Raw genomic sequence first — 20373 nt, forward strand, 5'->3', positions numbered from 1 at the left:
ATCTCTTCCCTGAACCTCCATAAACGTGTGCCAAAATTTCGTTTCTCTCTCTTGTTATCCTTTTTCAACTAACTTTTTGGGCTAGGGAAGAACCATCAGTCTTTTCCTCCGTTATAGGTATGTTTGTTCGTCTGTTCGCACCCATAGAGGAGAAGCTCCGTGGTCCAACACTTCTACTTTCTTTCACCCAACCGCAATTTCATAATCATGATGCTAATTAATATTCCGCAGACTCATTCCTACTCTCAACTTTATTCTCACAAAAAAAATATTCCATAAATAAATGGGACTTTAGTCTTCTATTATAATTTTTGTGGACATGACGTTTAAATTTAAACACATAAAAGTAAAGAAATAAGTAGCAGTGGACGTGAAAAGCAGGAAGGATGCGGACCTTCCTGTCCTCTCTCAGATTAATTAGCTTTATAATAATAAACGCAGCGGCATAGTCAACACTTAACAGCTCTATCTCATCTCTCTCCTCCAATCTCTCCCTTGCTCTGTTTTCAATGTGCTCCGATATTATATCATATTTTTCTGCCTTCATTGTATCTTTCCCTTCCTCTGTTCCTCTGCATCACCCCAGCCACCTCTTCCCTCCATGGCCATGGACGTCCAATTGCCTCTCTTATTTGCTTTTTCCTTCCCTGCTTAATATTTGCCTGCTTCTTCTTCTCAGCAGAATCACACAGGCACGGCAAAGTTACTGCTTGCTCTGCGTGTAATCAAACTTACAATTGTGGAAATATTAGCAACATCTTGCTTACCTCTTTCTGGGGACAGAATCGACTCCCTTGCTGTGGCGGCAGCAGTCAATTCAAGCTCACTTGCCGACATAAGACCACTTTCATCACAGTAGGCCAACAGAATTTCACGGTGGTTTCCATTAACCCGAGTTTTACACTATGAAACTGGTCCAGACTGCTCTCTCAGTTGCCTGTCCTTGGCATTTCACCAACACTTCCCTGGATCCTTCTCTCTTCCTCTTCTTCCGACAACTTGACGATTCAGAACCTGACCGTATTCTACAAAGTGCCCTTCTCATGTTTCAAGCCCAAGCAACATCACTTGCCATCCTGGTGAAAAGGTTGCTTTTTTCGCCAAGCAAGACGAGGCGCAGAAACTGCAAAATTTTTTCCGGATGCAAGGCTCGTAATAAATTCTAGTTCAAGGTGAGATTTCCGACGTTGAAGGCCAGGACGGGCTGAACAAATCTTTAAGGATGGGTTCGTTGTTCAGTATGTTGCCGACTGGGTTCGCTGCTCGGCATGCAATTCTTCGGGAGGAATATGTGGACTTACGGCCATGATCCTCCTCGATTTGCCTGTCATTGCCGGAACGGAATTCATCCCTATACCTGTCCAGAGGTATGACTTCCTGCCTTCCTTTGTGTAATTATTATTTCAACCATTTGTTCCCAATACCAAATGAGAAACTCGGACGTGTTTTTAACGAATAAAATACTATAAGCAGTAGGGTGATGAAGAGGAAGAAGAAGCGGTGATCTTCATTCCGATAGGAAAAGCATAGCAATGAATAAGTCTTAACAAAACAGAACAGAGACCGATACCGGAGTTTGTCAGCCGCAGTATTAGGTGCGGATGTTGAAACCTTGGGGGCCGTTGATAATCCTTGTTGGCCCTCAAGGCCTGTGGGAGTAGTAGTTGAGCGTCTGAGACCCGAGAGGCCTGCCATAAAGTTTAAAACAAATTAGAAAAAGGACAGCTTGAATGCTTGATTGAAGTAAATAGGATTAAAATGTGTTGTAATTTAATGGCATGAAACTAAGCCCCTTGTAACCTAACCTCAAGTCTGTTCTTTTTTTTTTTAAAAAGAAGAATTATAATAAAATCTAAAAAAAAATACTAACAAGTTCTAATAACAAGTTAGGAGTTGTCATTTTCTATTCTAATACTTATTATTATAAGCCGTTTAAATTATTATTAAAATTTTCTAATAATTATATTTTTTAAAGACTTGATTATAATTTTTCTTAAGATAATAATAGAGTTGAGGGCGCCCGGAAAAATCCGCGGATAGCGTCATCAAATGTGTGCTTAGTACATATTCATTAGACCGCAACTTGTGCCTTTATATCTACCGTTGAAGGCGTCAATGGTCTGACGCCAAAGTCACTCCTACTTCGCATTTTGGTTGTTGAAAACTCCTTCCACCTCTCTCTCTTTCTGTGACGTGACTCCCATTCTGTCGTCTCTCACACCAACCAAAAGTTGGGAATTTTCAACCTTGAGAGATTTCCCTGATTCGACGCCACATGCGTTCTTCAAAATTGTCCTCATGGCCTTATCTACTTCGATGCCCACTATTTTGTGTGAGTTTGCTGAGATTTTTAGTTCCGCTCCCCATTCAAATTCGTTGCCCCTGCCTTTGTGATATCATGTACATCTCATTCTGCAATTGTAGACATGCGTCTTTCTAAGAATATTTAAAATGATCTTCAGAGTATACTGTTTAATTTAAAATCCCAAACTGTGATCTGTGACTGTGACTCCTTTTTTAATTTTTCAAAAACATTAAAAGACTATTATTGTTTTCGGCGACTCTACGTCAACGGAGTAGCCCGATTGCCTGCAAAGTCTTGGACAGTGCCCTTCTTAATGGTCCACCTGCTCTCCATTTCATTTTCCTCCCTCCCTCTCCCTCACACACGGCAGTTTATCCCTTGTCCGCTTTTCCTTCTAACCTCACTCATCAAAGTTACATTCACTTTCTTCCCTGTTGTTTTTAGTGCCGTTTTCATGCTACTTGCCCAGGCAGCGCAGCCACCTGTCATGTACTGTCTCCTTATAAGAGCTAGTTAACTAATTTTAGTAAATATTAAAAAATTTGTTAAACTAATATTTGTAATGAATAGGTGCTGTCTTTTTAAAATACCCTTACTAATTAAGTACATTAGCTTTAATATTTAATGAAATATTCAATATGTGTAACTATTATAACACTATTTCTGTTCTTAATTATAAAACCTTATTAATAATCTATAAATGAGGTTGAGATAGTACTAGTTAAAAATAAAATAAATCAAATTAAGATAAAAGTTAATTTAACTGTTATACTTATATCTTATATCAAGTAGTAGCCCTTCTTTAACTCATTCGGTAGGTGCGCCCACAATTCCTGTCGCCTTAACGGTGCAAATGCTCGTCTTCTTGACTGCTGCTTATCTGCATCATGACGTCACCTTTGGTGAGGATGATGGGATCTTCACTCTTGATTGTTACACTGTCAGTTTATTTCTTCTGTGCCACTGCCTGCTTCTCTTTCGAGAAAGTATTACGGGAGCCATTTTACGATACATAGCCATAACCTTTGACTTACCAGAAGACAGTTCCTCAAAAGCTGAGGAAACCAAACTACGATTGGAAGTTAGCCCCCTTGTGATGTTATTTAATCCTTACGCATTGTATTGTCTTCCTCCATTCTTTCCAAATATGGGTTCATACGCATAACGCATACGAAATGATTCAAGTGGAGTGTGGTGGACGGGGGCAACCTTCGAAACATTCTCTCGTTTGTAGCAAGTCATTTCAGGCTGTAGAGCAACGAATCAAGACTCCATAAATTGCTCACATTAGACACACCTATTTTCCTGCCTGGCCTTTGCTCCTCTCTCCTAGCTTATAAGTACCAATGCTCTAATTACCTTTATTTGCTTAGCTTTTACTGATTACTGTTGCAGGAAGACATTTGAACTGGAAAGGGAAACTCATAGCAGGTAATGTCTCCAATTTCTTGTTAATATTCTTTTCCCCTGTTTTGTTTTGTATGTTCCCTTTCATTGAAGCCTCTTGCTATTTTTCCCGATCGAAACCCAGGTGCTGCTGCTTCTTCGTTCAGCGTGGTAGTTATGAGCATCGTCTTTTATTTCTATCTGCGCCGAAAGAAGAATCGTCATGCCAAATCAGACAAACAATCTCAGAGTCGGACCATATCTTCCGATTCCTCTTTAAAGGGCGCTGAGAAAGGAAGTAAATACTTTGGAGTCCACCTCTTCACATATAGCGAACTTGAAGAGGCCACTAACAACTTTGATTCAGCCAATGAACTTGGAGATGGGGGTTTTGGAACAGTTTATTGTGGTAAGAGTGGACAAACTTTATTCTATACGAGACTTGAGTTCGTACGTAATGTTTCTCAAGTGTTTACTATCATGCTTCTCAATAAACATACACCAACATGCAATAACAATTAGTTGAGGAATTTTTACGAAAAATCATCTAATTGGACAACCTACCTGTTAGTAAAACTGCACATAATCACTGACCAGGAATCATGGTTTGTGGTGTTTCTTGGTTGATCAAGGAAAACTAGGGGATGGTCGTACAGTTGCAGTGAAGAGACTGTATGAAAACAATGACAGGAGAGTTGAGCAGTTCATGAATGAAGTGGAGATCTTAACTCGTCTGCGCCACCAAAACCTCGTCCAACTTTATGGCTGCACTTCTCGCCATAGCCGTGAACTTCTGCTTGTGTATGAATACGTTCCTAATGGAACTGTTGCCGATCATCTTCATGGCGAAAGGGCAAAACCAGCAGACACACTTCCGTGGCATACCAGAATGAACATAGCCATAGAGACTGCAAGCGCATTGGCATATCTTCACGCATCTGACATCATCCATCGTGATATAAAAACCACCAACATCCTTCTCGACAGTCATTTCGTTGTCAAAGTAGCAGATTTTGGACTGTCTCGTCTCTTCCCGAATGATGTTACTCACATTTCAACGGCGCCGCAGGGAACTCCTGGATACGTGGATCCGGAGTACCACCAATGCTACCAGCTTACTGATAAGAGTGATGTGTATAGCTTTGGAGTGGTGCTCATTGAGTTGATATCATCAATGCCTGCTATTGATATCACGAGGCATAGGCATGAGGTCAATTTGGCAATCATGGCTGTTCACAAGATTCAAAACGGGGATTTGCATGAGCTTGTGGACCCAGCTCTTGGGTTTGAAGCAGATCCCAAGGTGAGGAAGATGGTTAATGGAGTGGCAGAGTTGGCTTTCCAGTGCTTGCAGAGTATGAAAGATACGAGGCCTTCCATGGAAGAGGTGGTGGAGAGGTTGAAGGAAATACAGAGTGATGGGGTAGGCAAGACCAAAGAAGAGGCGGCGATGGATATCTCAGCAGATCATGTCATGTTGCTGAGGCATGAAGCGCCTCCACTATCACCTGATTCAAATATGAGGAGCACAGGGACGACTCCAAATGCCAGCGGATAAGTTGAGCTTCCAATGAATCCCCGCCCGTAAAGTAATCAAAGTCATTGCAGAAAAAGCATCAACAGACCGCGAGCTTCGACCCATCATCACTCCAAGATTGAGATGTACATGGAATGATAAAGCGAAAGTGGTGCCTGCCAATGCTCATTTCGAAGCTATGAAGTCCCGTCCTTAAATTTTGTGGAAAACATTGATATTGTATAAACAAATCTTAACGCAGTATCTGTCGCGCTTTCTTGCTTTCGGAGTTTTTCTTTCCCCCGAGGTGGGGTGTTTTTGTATAGGACGCCGAGCGGCCTTGTATAGGTATGGCAACATTGGCGGAAGTGATTAAAGCCAAAAGCGAATGTGCTCATAAAACCTGTATATTAAGAAGAACATAATCATTATTCATACTGGTTCCTCCTTATCTTTCATTCCTTTTCACTACTAGAAACGAAAGAAACAAGATTCATATCAGAACCCGTGTCCCGGCTCCTCGAAGGAGCCATCCTAGTCTTTTTAATTGCTTAAAACCGTGTTGTTGTTATTTAATGCATTTTATTTTAATCAAAAGGCCGTGGGATTGCTTATGAGTATGACGCAGAGATACAATATGGGAGAAAAAGATGCAGAAGGACACGAATATCTTGTGTGGGTGTTATATACTCAGTGGCAGTTGAACATCGGATCGACAAAAATCAGGACTTCAACATCTTTGGTTATCAGCCGCTCTCCGTTCTCGAGCCTGGCGTCCGTTTCTTATGAATACCTCATCTAGTCTTAATGATCACTGGGTCGTTGAAATCAACTGGGCCAGAAAAGGATGAGGCTAGGTCTAGGGTTTGGCTGCTATCGCCGCAAGCATACCCATTACTCTGTTCAATCCTGTTAAAGAACGCCCAATTTCTAATGTTTATTTTCGAGAAAAAAAATTTGCAAAGAGGATTGGGTGTTATCCGATGAGTAGGGAACTCCAAGCCAAAGTTGAAAAATAGGGAAAAATGCATGGACCAGATCGATGAAAGGATGAGATTGCAGCATGCTACAGAACATTGTCTCTGATTGTTGTACATCAAGGGTCTGGTTGGTTAACGGCAAAAAAAAAAAAATCAAGGGTCTGGTTGGTTTTTGAGCAATGGGTGTAAACTTTAAAGGGCCTGAAACCGCCCACAAATGAGATTTTGTTAGAGAGGACGCAAGCCCAACCTAGCTAAGTCATACATGAACATTAGTGAATGGAGACAGAGCTCGTTAATGGAATTATGGTGGATCCACTTGTGGCTTATTTATATTGACCGTACAGTAACCGGGGGGGTCTATGATCCTTTCTAAACTAACTCATGTCTTGTACTTGCATGTTTAAAGTAGAAAGGAGTACGCAGCTAATAAATACGATAAGTTTAGGACCACTTGGGAGATCCATGGATGACAGAGCCTGAAGGCGTCATATTATCAACTTCTGATTGTGACTCCGAGAAGCTGAAAGGAAAGGTATTCCCCACTACGGTGGGATATGCTGGGTTCGAATTCAACGTCGACCACTCACTGCCTCCAGCTGCCACTCCTCCATAGCTGGCCTCTTGTGCTGATTTATCTCCAAAGAGATCGCAACTCATTGGAAGGTTCTCTGCAATTTGATCCACTGTTTCCCCTATCCATACAAATAAACATATGTACTCGCCAATCAGTACCTTGGGGTGGTATTAGTTCAAAAACAAAGATTGTTCTTAACTTGTTTGAAGAAACGGCATACCTTGAGCTAACAAGGAAACGTTATCGCTCAAAAGCCCTTCAGGCGCTGCTTCCTCCAAGGTATCCCATCGGGCGTATGCTTCTCTTACCAGCTTCTCAACATAGCTCTGTCGATATTCATTCATCACACAAGCATGCGTGTTTAATACATCTCTGAAACTTAATCATTAATTGGGGGCTGTCGGGATTATTTGTATATAGGCATACATACCCTGTTAATGTTGTTGAGGTCTCTTCCATGGAGGACGTGGCCGTTGATCTCAGCTCTGACCAGTTGGCATATGGGATTCAGAAACACCGCAAAGTGAGGCCCACGGTATATGTAGAGCTTGTTCTCCATCTTACAACTCCTCGCATGCTTCAACGTCGCTTCCCACATCTTCTCTGACATCCCTATCCCTAATATCTGATTTTGCAGGACCATATATATCACATATATGTTGTTCTTATTAATTAATCAGTGATCTCATTTTCCAGGGTATCAATAGAGAATTGAGATGAATAATGCGGATGAATTATATAATACCTCTCTGAGTCTGGCAGGGTCGACCACAGACAGCTTGAGAAACTCCTGAACATTGTTAATACCATTTGCGGACAACTTCCTGTGAAATGCCCCATCCTTCCCAATCTTCTCCAGCCGCCACACTTCGTCTTCCAACACTGGAGGATGGTGTTTTTTATACACTACATATACATCCATGTACATGATCAAAGTAAACATCGTTTAGCTATACTACATATATCTATATATAAATCATGCAGTGTGTAATTTCAGCAATATATATTCTTTTTCAAGCCAACAAAAAACATTTTTAGGGTCTCAAAAGGGTAATTCCAGTAATATATATTCCTTTTCTGGCCAACAAAAAACATTTTTAGGGGCCTCAAAAGGAGTTGAAGAACCTCAAGTAGTAATGAAAAGAGGAATATCGCAAGGGATGATTTTTATATGTATTCATTTCAGTCCTAATTAAAGATTCACCAGAGTTTATGATACGCACACTACGCACACACCTGAAAATAGCTCATATTCAACCAGATTTTGCAGCTTCGGAGCAAATTAAATTAAGGGTAGTAATATACTTGGGAAAGGTAGCAGCTTAGAGCATAAAAAAGAGCACACGCAATTATATCAATCATAATTATAATCCATTATAATACAATAAATTATGTAAAAACAGTTTGACCTTATTAATTATGCCCTAGAAACCGTTGCCGGCTGATGAGATATACGTACGTAGGACCGACAATATGTCAAACTGATTTTGGGATTATCATATTTCCACTAGACATTGGTTGCATGATTACTAAACCTCTTAATTAGCTGAAAATTATTTCGACCAAATGATCACTTTCAAGCTAATTTCCCTGTCAAGAATCAAGATACACACACACACACATAAAGGGTCGACATAAACAAAACTAGGGATGATAGCCACAATTATTGCTTGTTCCAAAGGGTGAAAGGGATGTGCAAGTGCTTCAATTATAACTATGTATACTTGAAATTTCGAAGCTAATTTTTTTTTTTAAAAATCAATCATAGCAGGTTTTTATACAAAAAATACTGTACATAAAGAATGCATGAAATCTTGATGCTTGCGGATAGCAGAGGGGGACATGCTCAAAAAAGAAGTGCATGCAAAAGTCGGACATAGCGTGAATTCTATATGCTTAAAAACAAATAAAATGGCGGCCTGGGTAAGAATTGAAAGCTTACATTCGCCTCGATGATCCTTGACGACAAAAGGTTCAGTGAAGCCTTCAAGAACCCTAGGGCCTGGATTGGTCCCAGGAACAACTCTGACAGCCACTCTGAACTTCCTACTCCTGATCCAGCTAGAGTTATCCGTAAACTCAATATCCCCTCCCAGACATGCAATCCCATTTCTCATGGTCATGTTGAGTTCTCCAGCCAGCAAGGGTCGCTTCCCAGCTCTCTCCTTCACTATGTGGTCGCTGAATTCGTTGCTCGTCCATTCCTGCTTATCAGCAGGTGGGAAATCTCCATCCAGAACCACAACTTCAAGCTTCATGGGATAATGCACGCTCGTGGGAACCCTTCGATTGCCGCTTTTGTCTACAAGAACGACCTGGATTGGGTTCCCATTAATGTCTTGTATCCTGCTTCCCGTGAATATGGGGAGACTCAGCTTTTCCTTAAAGCTCAGTTCTAGGTTTGGTGCTTCTTCTGCTGCTTGTATCCTCAGCGATGCAGACCTGGTCATCATAGATCTCGGATACATGCGTCTCATAACTCCCTCCACCTCCTCACTCACCTGTATGTCCAATATTCATATATATATATATATATATATATATATATCGCCATATTAAAAAAAGATTGATTATTTCTTTCTCATGATATATACTGCTTTTATGTTTTGTGTGTGTGTGTGTGAGAGAGAGAGAGAGAGACATACCACCCTTCTGAGCAAAGGTTCCAAGCCCGACAGAAGGTTCTGCAAGTTTTTCACCATGACTACTTCTCCTATCACCCTGTCCATTGGCAACATGCGTGGGAGATGAAGCAAGGCAAATTTATACGAAGTCTGTATATGAATAACGAAAGAGCAAGGAGATGAGTTAAAGCAAACGTACGAAGCAAGAGTGGGCCTGACGCGTTGGTGAGGGGGCTCATCTGGGTCTTGATCATCAGAGTCATCAAAGAACCGCTTGGTCGCCATTATTGTTCCAGCAGCGCAGATTTTGAAAGGTCAGGTGGTTGCACTGACGGAGAGATGAAGAGGCAAGGACGCAGGCAGGCGGGCTTCTCTTCAATTTATAAGTCTAGCGATCGGGGTAAGACTGCGGAGAGCTGGCCTCAGTAGGAAAATAACGAACAGTAGTACGAAAGAACTTTCTTGGAATGTCGGGGGAAATAGGCACGCAACTTCAACGATAACAACGATGTGACCTTGAAATTGAATCCTCGTCATATGCTGCAAAGACTTTGACGTCAACAAACACAGTTTTTTTTTTTTTAAAAAAAAAGGGCAATATAAAATTTTCAGATAATTACTTGCTCATCATCCTAAATGTATGGAAAATGTAAGCTATCAGTTATATGTTGAAAAATACGTGCAGATTCGCATAGAAAATATAGCAGAATAATGATAAAATATTCGAACTTTTTAGGAGAATTTCTGCATCAAATATATGGGAAATTCTCTCTGATAATGAATAAATGAGAGCTATATAAGTCATGGTATAAAAATCAAACATGAAACCAGTAGCCGCGTCTCATATATATGCATAGTTGAGAAGGGGGTTGATATATAGATTTTCGTGGTAGTTACATAAATGATATGATATGGTATTTGGTAGGGTTATAGTATTTGCGTGGGGAGAGAGCTGTGTGATAGAAGGGACCTGGAAGAGTAGATTCTGGGGTTTGGTCAAATGAAAGTGTGTTTCTGGGAAGCATACGATGCGTGCGGTGGCATTCCTTTGTGGCTGACCCTCTCCATCCCATCTCCACCACGGCCTTCCTTATAAATTACAACTACTGCTGCTTTCTACTCTTTCTTTTTGTGATTTTATCTCTTTTTTGCCCCCCTTACTATTTACTTCCTTTTGGGTTACACGCAAAAAGGAGGTTTCACTTTCAGCATCCAATTTTTTCTTTAAAAAAAAAACATTTGCCAGTAGTGGGGCCAACTTCCCCTAACGAGTCACGAGCGCCCTCTTTCTTCTTTCTCAGCCCAATGGGCCCTGCTCCTTCTCCTGCGTTGCTTTCCGCCGCATGATGGGCTTTGTATAGTATTGACGTGGCATGTGGATTACATGTTTCAAAAATTTATTAATTATACCAACGGGGTCGAGTCTAGCGGAAGGGGTTAGTCCCTTACAACCTAACGAATCAAGGTTTGAATCTTCACTGGGAGAGGTGCCTACATTTAGTGTCCGACAGTTTCTTGAATAAAATTGCCTTCAATAGGAGGATACCTATGCTTTAGCAAAAAAAAATATTTATTATTTAGATATTTTTGTAAAAAATCATTTTAAAATATAAATATAATCATCAAAAGCATTTTTCACTTGAAAGTTATTCTTAGAATAATTAGAAGCAACCCACAGGAGCGTTTCGAAATAATTAAAAAAAACCCTTACTTTTCAATATTTTAATTATTTTTAAAAGTTTAAACAAGCATTCTTTTTTTTTTAAAAAAAAAAGGGGTATTTTTCACAAAATTGAAAAAAATCCCTAATTCACCAACAAAAACCTATTGGATATTAGGTTTTATTTTATTTTGGTTTACGTTACTTTTCCCTCGGCTCCCTTGGGAAATTGCCCTTAACTATCATGCTTCTTTGTCTTTTAACAGTGTATCCTACGGAAACAATATTCAAAAGAAGCCGGACAGCTAGAAATATGATCTTAATATAAGCCGGACAGCTAGAAATATGATCTTAATATATTGACTGTAATAAAAAATCTAATAGCAGGAGACGGATATTCTGAATAGGCACACATGAAAGATATCAAATGTACGTGCTAAATCACAGAGGGGGCTAAATAAATAGATGAAATTTGTTTTTCAGGGCTCTATGTTTATGAGTGTTTAGACAATTAAATCAATGCACATATATCTGGTAAAAAAATCAATGCATACATAATAAAAAAACTGGATGTATATTTTAAACCCAAAAAAAAAAAAATGGATGTGCGTAGATACACACAGGTCAAATTTGTTGTTCCCGGTCCTATATATATTAGTGTTTAGAATACAATTGAATGAATAGATACAACCCAAAAAGAAAAACTGGGAATTGAGAGGAACATATTCAATTGAAATGCATCAAGTCAGGAGCAAAACGGAGGAGTCTGGTGAGAGCATGAGGAGTGAACTTTCTGGCAAACAAGTGACAAACATTGGTAGTGTGGCCATTATACTCACACCTCCTCCCTCCATGTCTCAGCCTCTTCAAGAACTCCACAGTCACGTCTGTTCTGATGAACCTGGAAGGATGCGCACCGCCCTTTGACCAGTCCACCCAGGTCAATGTCCTGTTGGAGTTTCTCCTCCAAAACTTGATGCTCACCATTGTCGGCAAGTAGTGCTCGTCACTGTAACACGGCTGCCGGCAGTACTTCTTGAACACCGGAAAGTACTGGCGATCGGAGACGATGCTGAGGGCGAGAGCACGGTCTATTTGGAACCACTGGGACCCTTTTCTCCACTGAGACAGCCGAACCAGAGGCCTCATTCTGGGGCTGTATCTGCCACGACCCACAACCCCTGGGTCATCATAGGCTTCCACGAAGGTTTTGGTGGACTTGATGAGGTAGTTGTATATTGTGGAGAAATTAAACAGGGGAATGCATGATTCTGACAGCAGAACAAAACGCTGATTCCGGAAATCTAGCAGTGCGTTGGCTAACAGACGTCTCTCTGCTTCTACCATGCTGAACCCGCCCCACTTTACTTCCTGTATACGTTATTTATTAACAAACAGTCTCATCAGCTATTAATTGGTATAAAGAACATATGAATGTGCAAGTCTGGATATACATATAAATGTTGCATGTGATGATGTGGGCCATGAAGGAATGCAGAAAGTTGAACGAGAGGGGTGTGTGGAAAAAGTAGGATTGGAAACGTAGAGGAGTGGAATTTTCTTGGGGAGCTGGGAAAGGAGTGGAATCAAAGAAAAGGATGGAATTGCTTCCTCAGCTCAACAAAAGAAAAGGGAAAAAAAATTCTTAACCTTCACATTCATTGCATCTCGTAGCTGTTTTTTTGTTTTCTTTTCTTTTTTTTTTTCCCGCACCACATTGTGTATATGATGATCACTATGGCTATATGCCTACATTGGTTCTCAGCATCCATGTTGAGTTAACCTTTCTTCCCTATTGAGAACCATAAAATGTCTCATTAATATATATGACTTTAGCATGAACTAAAGAAATTTGCGCCTTTAAGCTGACAGCAGGCTGCCTCAATTATGTCAGTATTATCTATTTTTCTTTGAAGAGAAACGTGTGAAGTATAGTAGAAACCATGATATGATATTGCAAGACAATTTGCCTCGATTCCTGGACGAATAAGTGTACAAATATGTTGTCAAAACAAAAGGTGTTTTTTTTTGGGGGGAAAAAGGTGGGTTTGTAAAATCCATTAAGTTAGGCGTGCAAGGAGGCACACCATGTGTTTGACATCATAAAGTAAGAATTAAGACCGTAGAACACGAAAAACAAAACGTAAATGGAGTTGAAAGAGAACTATAGTACTTTAGTCCATGCATGATACGGTGCCAATTCCTTGCTTGCTGGGGCAAAATCAAATCGCCCTTGCCCTTTCCTTACATTTGCAGAAAATGAATCCTACTATCGTGTCATCTGTACGTTTGTGCAACATTTGAGTGTGGAGACCCACACACACACACCCCTAAAAGCTTCTTTGTTATTGAATTTTAATTATCTTTTTATAAAAAAAAAAATCGAACAGATTTACTCAGTGAAACAGAAGAAAGAATCACTTACTGACCTTACTGGGAATTCTTCGGCCATTAAACACAGAGCTTTGAGGCAGAGTTTCGTTGAAAGAAGGATGGGAATGGACATAAATAGAGTAGAGGCCCTCGTTCCCTTTGAAGAATCTCTCCCACAGAGGAGCCAACGGCACTGGCCCTTTTGTCAAAAACATGAATGCAACCTTGGGTTTGTGTTTGAAGGGCACTTCCTTAATTGTTGGAACTAGTGAGGCTCTCCATAACAACTCTTGCTCAGTCATGTCGTGCATAGCCTCCTGATCATCGGTACTCAACAAATCTCTCAACCCATGTCGGGTGACCAAGGTGGTCGTCGTCACGTTTGTTTGGTTTGATGAGACAGGACGAGGTGGAAAGGGCGAAGAAGAAGCAAGTTGTTGTTGGATTCGAAAGCTGAGGGGCGACAAGTCTGGAAGACACAAAGCAAGGGTGATTCCAACGAGTAAACCAGAGCCAAAGAGTAAGATATGAGCAAAGAAGTTAACAAGATGGAGTTGGGGATTGAAGGAGAGCCCGAGCTTGAGATATGAGACCGAGGACGCAGGTGAAGCTTCTTCTTGGTGAGGCTTCATTGCCACGACGATGACAATATGGAATGGAAGGTTTGCACAGAAATATGAGGGTCGAAGAGATCAGAGAGGCTGAGAAGAGACTATCCTGGTTGATACATATATATATATATATAGAGAGAGAGAGAGAGAGAGAGAGAGAGAGAGTGTATGGAGTTATAGAATGCAGTAGCCGTTTCGCTGGCTAGAGAGAGAAAAAGGTTTCCATACAGAAGCCTGACCCTGGACTGAACAGATTCTTGAATTCGTCACCAAACAATACCTTATTCGGTATTTAATATAAAGTTGGCATTATTAAACAATACTTAGCTATGACAGATGGACACAAATTTGTGACTAAACCATCCAAGCATGTATATATATTTGGAAATCACACTTTTCATGGACAAATGCGGCAATGCTCTTCCAAGATCTAAATTTATCAATGCCAAAGTTATATGATACTGTCTTCGTTCAAAAGTGATATTTGAACGACGACTGAAAGTTGCAATATACATAAAAAATATATTAAAAAAATGAGTCAATTTGTATTTAATCTACTCGTATTTATTTTTAAAAATTTCAGAGGAAAAAAAGAAAAGAAAAAATGTGTTCTAATTGTCAACATTTTTCTTTTTATACCCTTTAAAATTCAAAAGTGTGTATAAATGCTACCCTTCACTCGAAAAAGTTGATTTAATAATTCAAAAAACAGTTGGCTTTATTTAGTTTAATTCGGATTTCAACTTGGAGAGAATCACATTAATAAATTGGGTATCAAGAGAGGCAAATTGAAGAAACCAATAAAAGGCGGAGAAAGGGCAAAAAGTTTAAAAGGAAAAAAATATCCACGCGATTGTATCGAATTACACAAATTGAAAGGACTGGTTATGCTCCATTTTGATCACAGAAAATGAATTGAATAGGCAAGGCAACCATTTGTTCATTAATCATGCTGGTCGCTGGAATTCTAGAGAATTGACAAAATGGATGAGCCCTACACTCAAACGATGAATCATTCCATGAAGATACCAAGATGTGCTGAGTAGTCGAATGCGCACGCAAGAATGCAAATATAACCTGAACGGTATTTTTTTGCAGGTGCAAAACGATGACCTGATAAAACCCCTAGTAGCCAAGCCCTTCCCTGCGGAGAGGTTCAAGACTTGAGATAATGCAGGAAGGCGGACAAGCCGAGCAAAATATCACCGTTAAATTCCAAGAAAAACAATAAACATTGCTTGCAGACTATCTTGCGCTCGGAATAAAACAAGCGAAGACGGAGTTGCATGTCCAGACCACCCATGAAATGATGAAATTCTCCTTATCTCTGATAGACAACACAAAGGGACCTAGCTCCAGAAACCAAATTTACTCAATTTCGAACTTCTATTTAAGAGGTGTTTAGGTGAAAACAAAACCATAATTTAAAAAAAAAATTTATGGTATACAAAGTAAATATGTGAGAGAAATTTTCTTGAAAATATTTTTTAAAAGTGCTTCTTGGGGAAACCAAGCAAGAATGAATATCATTCAGCTCTAATACAAATCCAGAGTCAAGGGAAATGCCAAAGAGAGTCTCTTAGCATATAATCAATATCAGCTACTATGGTTTAGGAGCCAAACTCGTTCACAGTCAAGATGTCACGGTACAATTTCAATATTTTATTGTAGATAAAGAAAGCCAGAATATATCCCACAAGAACATTTACTTCTCATATATGCTTCCTGTGAATGAAGGGTCAAAAACAAACATGAGGAAAAGAAATTATAGACAATGACCAAAAGAAATGTAACTAAAAATCTACAGAACTTATCTCAGGGACTGAGGGTAAAGAATACAGGTAAACAGCCTCAACCAATGAGAGCGGGTAACCATAAACAAAATCAAAAACAAAATTTCTGGACACTACAAAAGAAAGTCTGGAATTACTGGGTTCTGTGGAGCCACATTCAAAGGCGAACTGGATCCTTGACGAGATTTATGCTTATTATGGCGATGACTACTCTTTTTCTTTCCCCTTTGATCATGTTCTTCCCCTTCAATAGTCTCCCTTGAACTTCTTCTCTCTTTATGACGACTATGGTGTTTGCTCTTTAGATTTGGATTTGCCAGGCCAGGCATTTCAGCACCAACCAAGTTTTCTTTGATCTCAGATGGATGATGCGTGCTTAGATTCTTTTTCTCTTTCTTCATGTCTAATGGCTTGTCAGAAGGATTACTTCGAGATGAACTAGGTTTGGCTTCACTTCCCAAAAGAATATCTCTCACAGCACCAGAAAGTGAATCATCTCTTGGCACAGGCTTCTTGACTGAAATTGGTACCACATCTCCATCATCCAGTTTCACCACCACAGGCCTGGGCTTCGTCTGGTTTGGCCTTTTCTTCAAATTAAGAGATTGTCCTGCTAACTTGGCTAGATCTTCAGATTCATTGTTTAAGTTACTCTTTTTCTGAGGGTCATTAGCCGGAGGATAATGATCAGAAATAATCTCATTCTTCTCTGAAGGAAGGTAATATAATCCATGCCGCTTCCGATGTTCCAGCAAAGATGTAGATTCATTCAATGGCTCCGCCTCCTCCTCTTTCTTTGGAAGATTAAATAGAGAAGCATCAGAATCAGTGCCAAAATGAAGGCCTCCTATGGAAAATGAACTAGAAGAAGGCGGTTCAATTTCACCACATATTGCTTTTAAGTCGTCAAGATTCTCATTCAGAACTAATCCCTCTGGTACAGCAACTCTTCCTTGAGCACTTAATGAGACTGGACCGAGCTCGTTGGAAAAAGCATCACACATCAATTTAACAATACCTGAGACTCGAGCATCTTTTTTGTCCAAGATGCCCACATTCGGATTGGAATTATCAGATATTTCAGCTTTAATTAATTGAACAAAAGAAAGTACATTCCGTGCTCTCTCTAGTACTTCAACATCCTGATTTGCTGCAAGGGGACTTAAAACTAAATCAATTAGATTTAAGAGACCAACAATAGATTCAGGTGTGAAATTGTTCTTCTCCAGAGAAGTAGCAAATGATGTCTGATCCTGAGAAACATTTCCCTCTGCATTGTTTTGAACAGCAAGCTCCTCAGAAGAGTCCATTGTACTTTGCGGGCTAAAGCCCTCATTCCGAGCATCATGTATTGGATCATCACATGATGCCAAATTAGGAGTCTCTGTGTGCTTTTTCCCAGGAACCAATCCAGAATTCCCCACAGCCGAATTGCTGGAATCCAATGAAGGCGCATGCCCGTCATTTTGCATAAGATAACAATCCAGACAAAAAACTAATATTTTAAAAGAAGAATGAATATAGACTGCCCTCACTGATGGTGGCAAGAGATTTGTACGAGGTTGAAGTAGAGCATCCATCAGTTCGAACGGGTTACTTGCAACCTCAACATATTCCCCAACAACCCAAGCAGCAGCACATAATATCCTATGCAAATGCACATTACCAAGTAATGCAGGGTCTATCAGCAGATCACGAGCAACCCGAACAAGCTCCAATCTAGCATCCTTAACTCTCATACCAATGTCAATAAGCTGGCTCTCAATTTCTTCACCCTTTTGGCAATTTGGAATCCTTGACATTTCTCCAAGGAGTGAAACATACCAATCAAAGTCAATAATGATCTCATACACATTTTTACTACATGTTGTTAAAATGGAACCCAAAATCTCATTGCAAAATTCTGGGTCAGACTTCAATGCATAATTGACCAATACCTTTGATATCTCTGCCACGTTGCTCTCTGACACCATAGCCATAACCAGGCGCAGACACTCAAGTTTAATATTAGGATCTTCATCACTCAATGATTTGATCACAACTTCCTGGTTTTCCAAGACCGCCCACAGGTGGGTTGGTGCAACGTCTGAAAGGGCATGAAGTCCAAGAAATCTGAGATTTGGATCCGGATCAACCAGCAACTCCCCAATCTTTGAGACAGCCACTTTGACTGCAGACTCATAATTACTCAAGCTGGTGACCACAGTCCTGACGCACTCAAACATTAAGGACTTCGCCCCAGTTCTCCTCATAAGTTCACAAACAGGTTCAACTATCCTTTTAGCCAACCTCGGTTCAAGTGGAGCCAACTTGGCAAATATTTTTAGTGTCTTTATTAGAACCCAGTTGTTCCTAGAATCGATCAAAATCCTGAAAAACTCAGGCGCCAATGGAAGATATGATCGGGGATCTTTTGAAGAGAGCTCACAAAAGACCCCCACCACCGCAGTCACAATCTGTGAATCCGAATTCTCTAAATTCTCAACTAAGCGCTTAAAGCACACCCTAACGGCATCAGGGTATTTCTCAAAAACCCTTAAGATCACCCCAATCGCTTTCTTCCTAACAAAAACCTTGCTGCTGGACAGCAATGTGAACACGTCTGGGGTTAAATCTCTAGCAAGATCAATCGTGGCAATCCTCGATAAGCATTCAAGAGCAAGACTTACCTCAAACTCGTTAGGGCTCGAGAGATCTTTGCGAAGCTGGTTGGTAATAAGAAGTAGAACAGGTGTACCCTCGTGAAAGGACTGGGAAGCAGCGAGGTACCCGATTTTTTTATGGGCAAACCGTGAAGATGACATGACCTCGACGACGTGAAAAGCAGCCCACGACATGTCGACGCCGTAAATTGCACTGAGGTAAGATAACTTCTGAAGAGCAATGGACTTGGTGTCGAGATCGGTTGCCTTGATCTCACGGCGAATCTCCTCCGCGGCCTTTGAAATGAGGGCAGACTCGCCGACGAGCTGGAGGCGGAAACCTTTGATCAAATCCTCCAAAGTGCGCTGGAAAAGGTTGTCCATGATCGAAGAACCCGCCATCAAAGGAGGACAAGGTGAACAAATTTGATTCACGGCAAGCACAATTGGAAGATGAAAAACCAATAGGGGACCTAGGAATTCATGGCCGCAAACAGCAGAATTGAGCGGAGATTCGGATTAGAAAGGGGTCGGAGTCGGCGATGCGCCAACGCCCCATTTGATTTGATTCGGGGAGCAAAGGGGTGAGAGTTTTGCTTCTTCCCTTTTTAATTATTTTTAATTTTCAATTCGAATAATTAAGCGTTGATGCTGCTGATTGCTGAAGCTGGAGCTGTCAGCTTGGAGCTCGGCATGGGCGCTGGCATGAGATGATCAATACAGGGTGAGGCCTGGTTTGGATAACAAAATTTCTTTTTTGGGTTTTTGGGAAGATGTCATAGACAGATGGACTGAAGGCCCAAAACAAATTCTTAATCCAAGTTTTGCTCGGAACATGATTTTTTAAAGTACGTAACAGCAAAAGAAAAGGGGAATAAAAAAAAAAACTACCTAGACGTAAACAGTCATTCAAAAGTAAAATATTACGTGGTATTTAAAAAAGAACAATATTATGACTAATTTGCTAACGAAGTAACCTGATCAGGCTTCGATCCAATGTGGCTCGAAAGGGGTGTTTGGAAGCACCGAAAAAAAATATTTTTCCGCAAAACGAGACAAACTCCTTCACATATTTATCTCGTATACCATAAAAATACTTTTAAAATTATGGTTTGATTTCTATCCAAACATTTCCGAATGTGATTAGGCTACGCGCGTGTGTGTGTAAAACTCGTTGAAATTAGTTGAAACTTGAAACCTCATGGACACTGGCTGATCTGCTGGGGAAAAATATGCGCCCAAGATTTTGTCATAAATTTTGGCGGAGAATTGGCACTTTTGACAACCATTGATTTTCTATGTTCTGTAAATCTATTAGGCGTAGATAGCGATTTGACATGAGCCATTGAGCCATGTGCTATCTATGGAAGAAAACTTGCTTATTCAAGCTTATCTATATGTTGACAATTTAAGCTCATACATTCAGTATACTTAGTTTCAATAAATCTAAGAATAATTTGGAAGCATAAATCTAATGATCCTGTAAGCATACTAGCTTGTAAATAGTCGCGTACGCGCGAGTCATGCGAATGAAAATTAACGGCGTGTTTGAACTTTGAAGCCAGCAGATCTCTCGTCAAAATACTCATGTTATTTGCCCCAGTATTAATTCGACGGTTTTATCTGATGATAAGGATGAGCACACTGACTCGAGAGCCCAACCGAAGCCACATAAAAGGGATGGGCGTGTGAGCATGAAACAGATTGTGGGGTGAAAAGCTGAGTGGGTGAGGTTGGTCATCTTGTCCATAATGGACTGGCTAGCTAGCTTTACACTCACACGTGGAGACAAATATTAAAAGGCGTCAAAAGAAAGCTCACACCAAGTGTAAAGCGGAATCATCTTCCATAATCGATGGCAGGTCGATATATCATATCTCATTTTTATCCACAGTCAGTTTGATTT

The 20373-nt window shown here is 40.4% G+C and overlaps 4 protein-coding genes across 4 annotated transcripts; 1 reads left to right on the forward strand and 3 right to left on the reverse strand.

The window, feature by feature from the left end:
- Positions 1 to 3045: 3045 nt before the first annotated feature.
- Positions 3046 to 5644, forward strand: LOC114749410 (LEAF RUST 10 DISEASE-RESISTANCE LOCUS RECEPTOR-LIKE PROTEIN KINASE-like 1.2). The gene is made up of 3 exons (XM_028937913.1): positions 3046 to 3736; positions 3837 to 4100; positions 4324 to 5644. The coding sequence occupies exons 2-3, from the start codon at positions 3869 to 3871 to the stop codon at positions 5247 to 5249; spliced, it is 1158 nt and encodes a 385-aa protein (XP_028793746.1). The 5' UTR covers positions 3046 to 3736; positions 3837 to 3868; the 3' UTR covers positions 5250 to 5644.
- Positions 5645 to 6439: 795 nt separating this feature from the next.
- LOC114749412 (protein SAR DEFICIENT 1-like) lies at positions 6440 to 9732 on the reverse strand. Its single transcript, XM_028937915.1, has 7 exons — positions 9588 to 9732; positions 9410 to 9485; positions 8707 to 9265; positions 7510 to 7670; positions 7195 to 7389; positions 6985 to 7090; positions 6440 to 6882 (listed from the first exon to the last, which is right to left on the reverse strand). Exons 1-7 carry the CDS (start codon positions 9671 to 9673, stop codon positions 6632 to 6634), a joined length of 1434 nt encoding a protein of 477 aa, XP_028793748.1. The 5' UTR covers positions 9674 to 9732; the 3' UTR covers positions 6440 to 6631.
- A 2042-nt stretch (positions 9733 to 11774) lies between these two features.
- On the reverse strand, positions 11775 to 14053 carry LOC114749413 (glycosyltransferase BC10-like). Its single transcript, XM_028937916.1, has 2 exons — positions 13478 to 14053; positions 11775 to 12419 (listed from the first exon to the last, which is right to left on the reverse strand). Exons 1-2 carry the CDS (start codon positions 14051 to 14053, stop codon positions 11775 to 11777), a joined length of 1221 nt encoding a protein of 406 aa, XP_028793749.1.
- A 1668-nt stretch (positions 14054 to 15721) lies between these two features.
- LOC114749409 (AP-3 complex subunit delta-like) lies at positions 15722 to 19032 on the reverse strand. Its single transcript, XM_028937912.1, has one exon. It carries the CDS (start codon positions 18867 to 18869, stop codon positions 15939 to 15941), a length of 2931 nt encoding a protein of 976 aa, XP_028793745.1. The 5' UTR covers positions 18870 to 19032; the 3' UTR covers positions 15722 to 15938.
- Between the last annotated feature and the right edge of the window lie 1341 nt (positions 19033 to 20373).

Source organism: Neltuma alba, unplaced genomic scaffold (assembly GCF_004799145.2).
Source record: "Neltuma alba isolate B1F8T4 unplaced genomic scaffold, ASM479914v2 tig00006033_pilon, whole genome shotgun sequence".
Lineage (NCBI taxonomy): Eukaryota > Viridiplantae > Streptophyta > Magnoliopsida > Fabales > Fabaceae > Neltuma > Neltuma alba.

Bases quoted from the DNA above. Each gene is read 5' to 3' on its own strand.
- LOC114749410 (XM_028937913.1), top strand. From the start codon at position 3,869: ATGAGCATCGTCTTTTATTTCTATCTGCGCCGAAAGAAGAATCGTCAT. The intron at 4,101-4,323 runs GTAAGAGTGGAC...TGGTTGATCAAG, and splicing joins TTTTGGAACAGTTTATTGTG to GAAAACTAGGGGATGGTCGT.
- LOC114749409 (XM_028937912.1), bottom strand. From the start codon at position 18,869: ATGGCGGGTTCTTCGATCATGGACAACCTTTTCCAGCGCACTTTGGAG.
- LOC114749413 (XM_028937916.1), bottom strand. From the start codon at position 14,053: ATGAAGCCTCACCAAGAAGAAGCTTCACCTGCGTCCTCGGTCTCATAT. The intron at 12,420-13,477 runs GTCAGTAAGTGA...TAACGTATACAG, and splicing joins GCCGAAGAATTCCCAGTAAG to GAAGTAAAGTGGGGCGGGTT.
- LOC114749412 (XM_028937915.1), bottom strand. From the start codon at position 9,673: ATGGCGACCAAGCGGTTCTTTGATGACTCTGATGATCAAGACCCAGAT. The intron at 7,671-8,706 runs GTAAGCTTTCAA...ATGTATATGTAG, and splicing joins CAAGGATCATCGAGGCGAAT to TGTATAAAAAACACCATCCT. The intron at 6,883-6,984 runs GTATGCCGTTTC...TTGTATGGATAG, and splicing joins CGTTTCCTTGTTAGCTCAAG to GGGAAACAGTGGATCAAATT.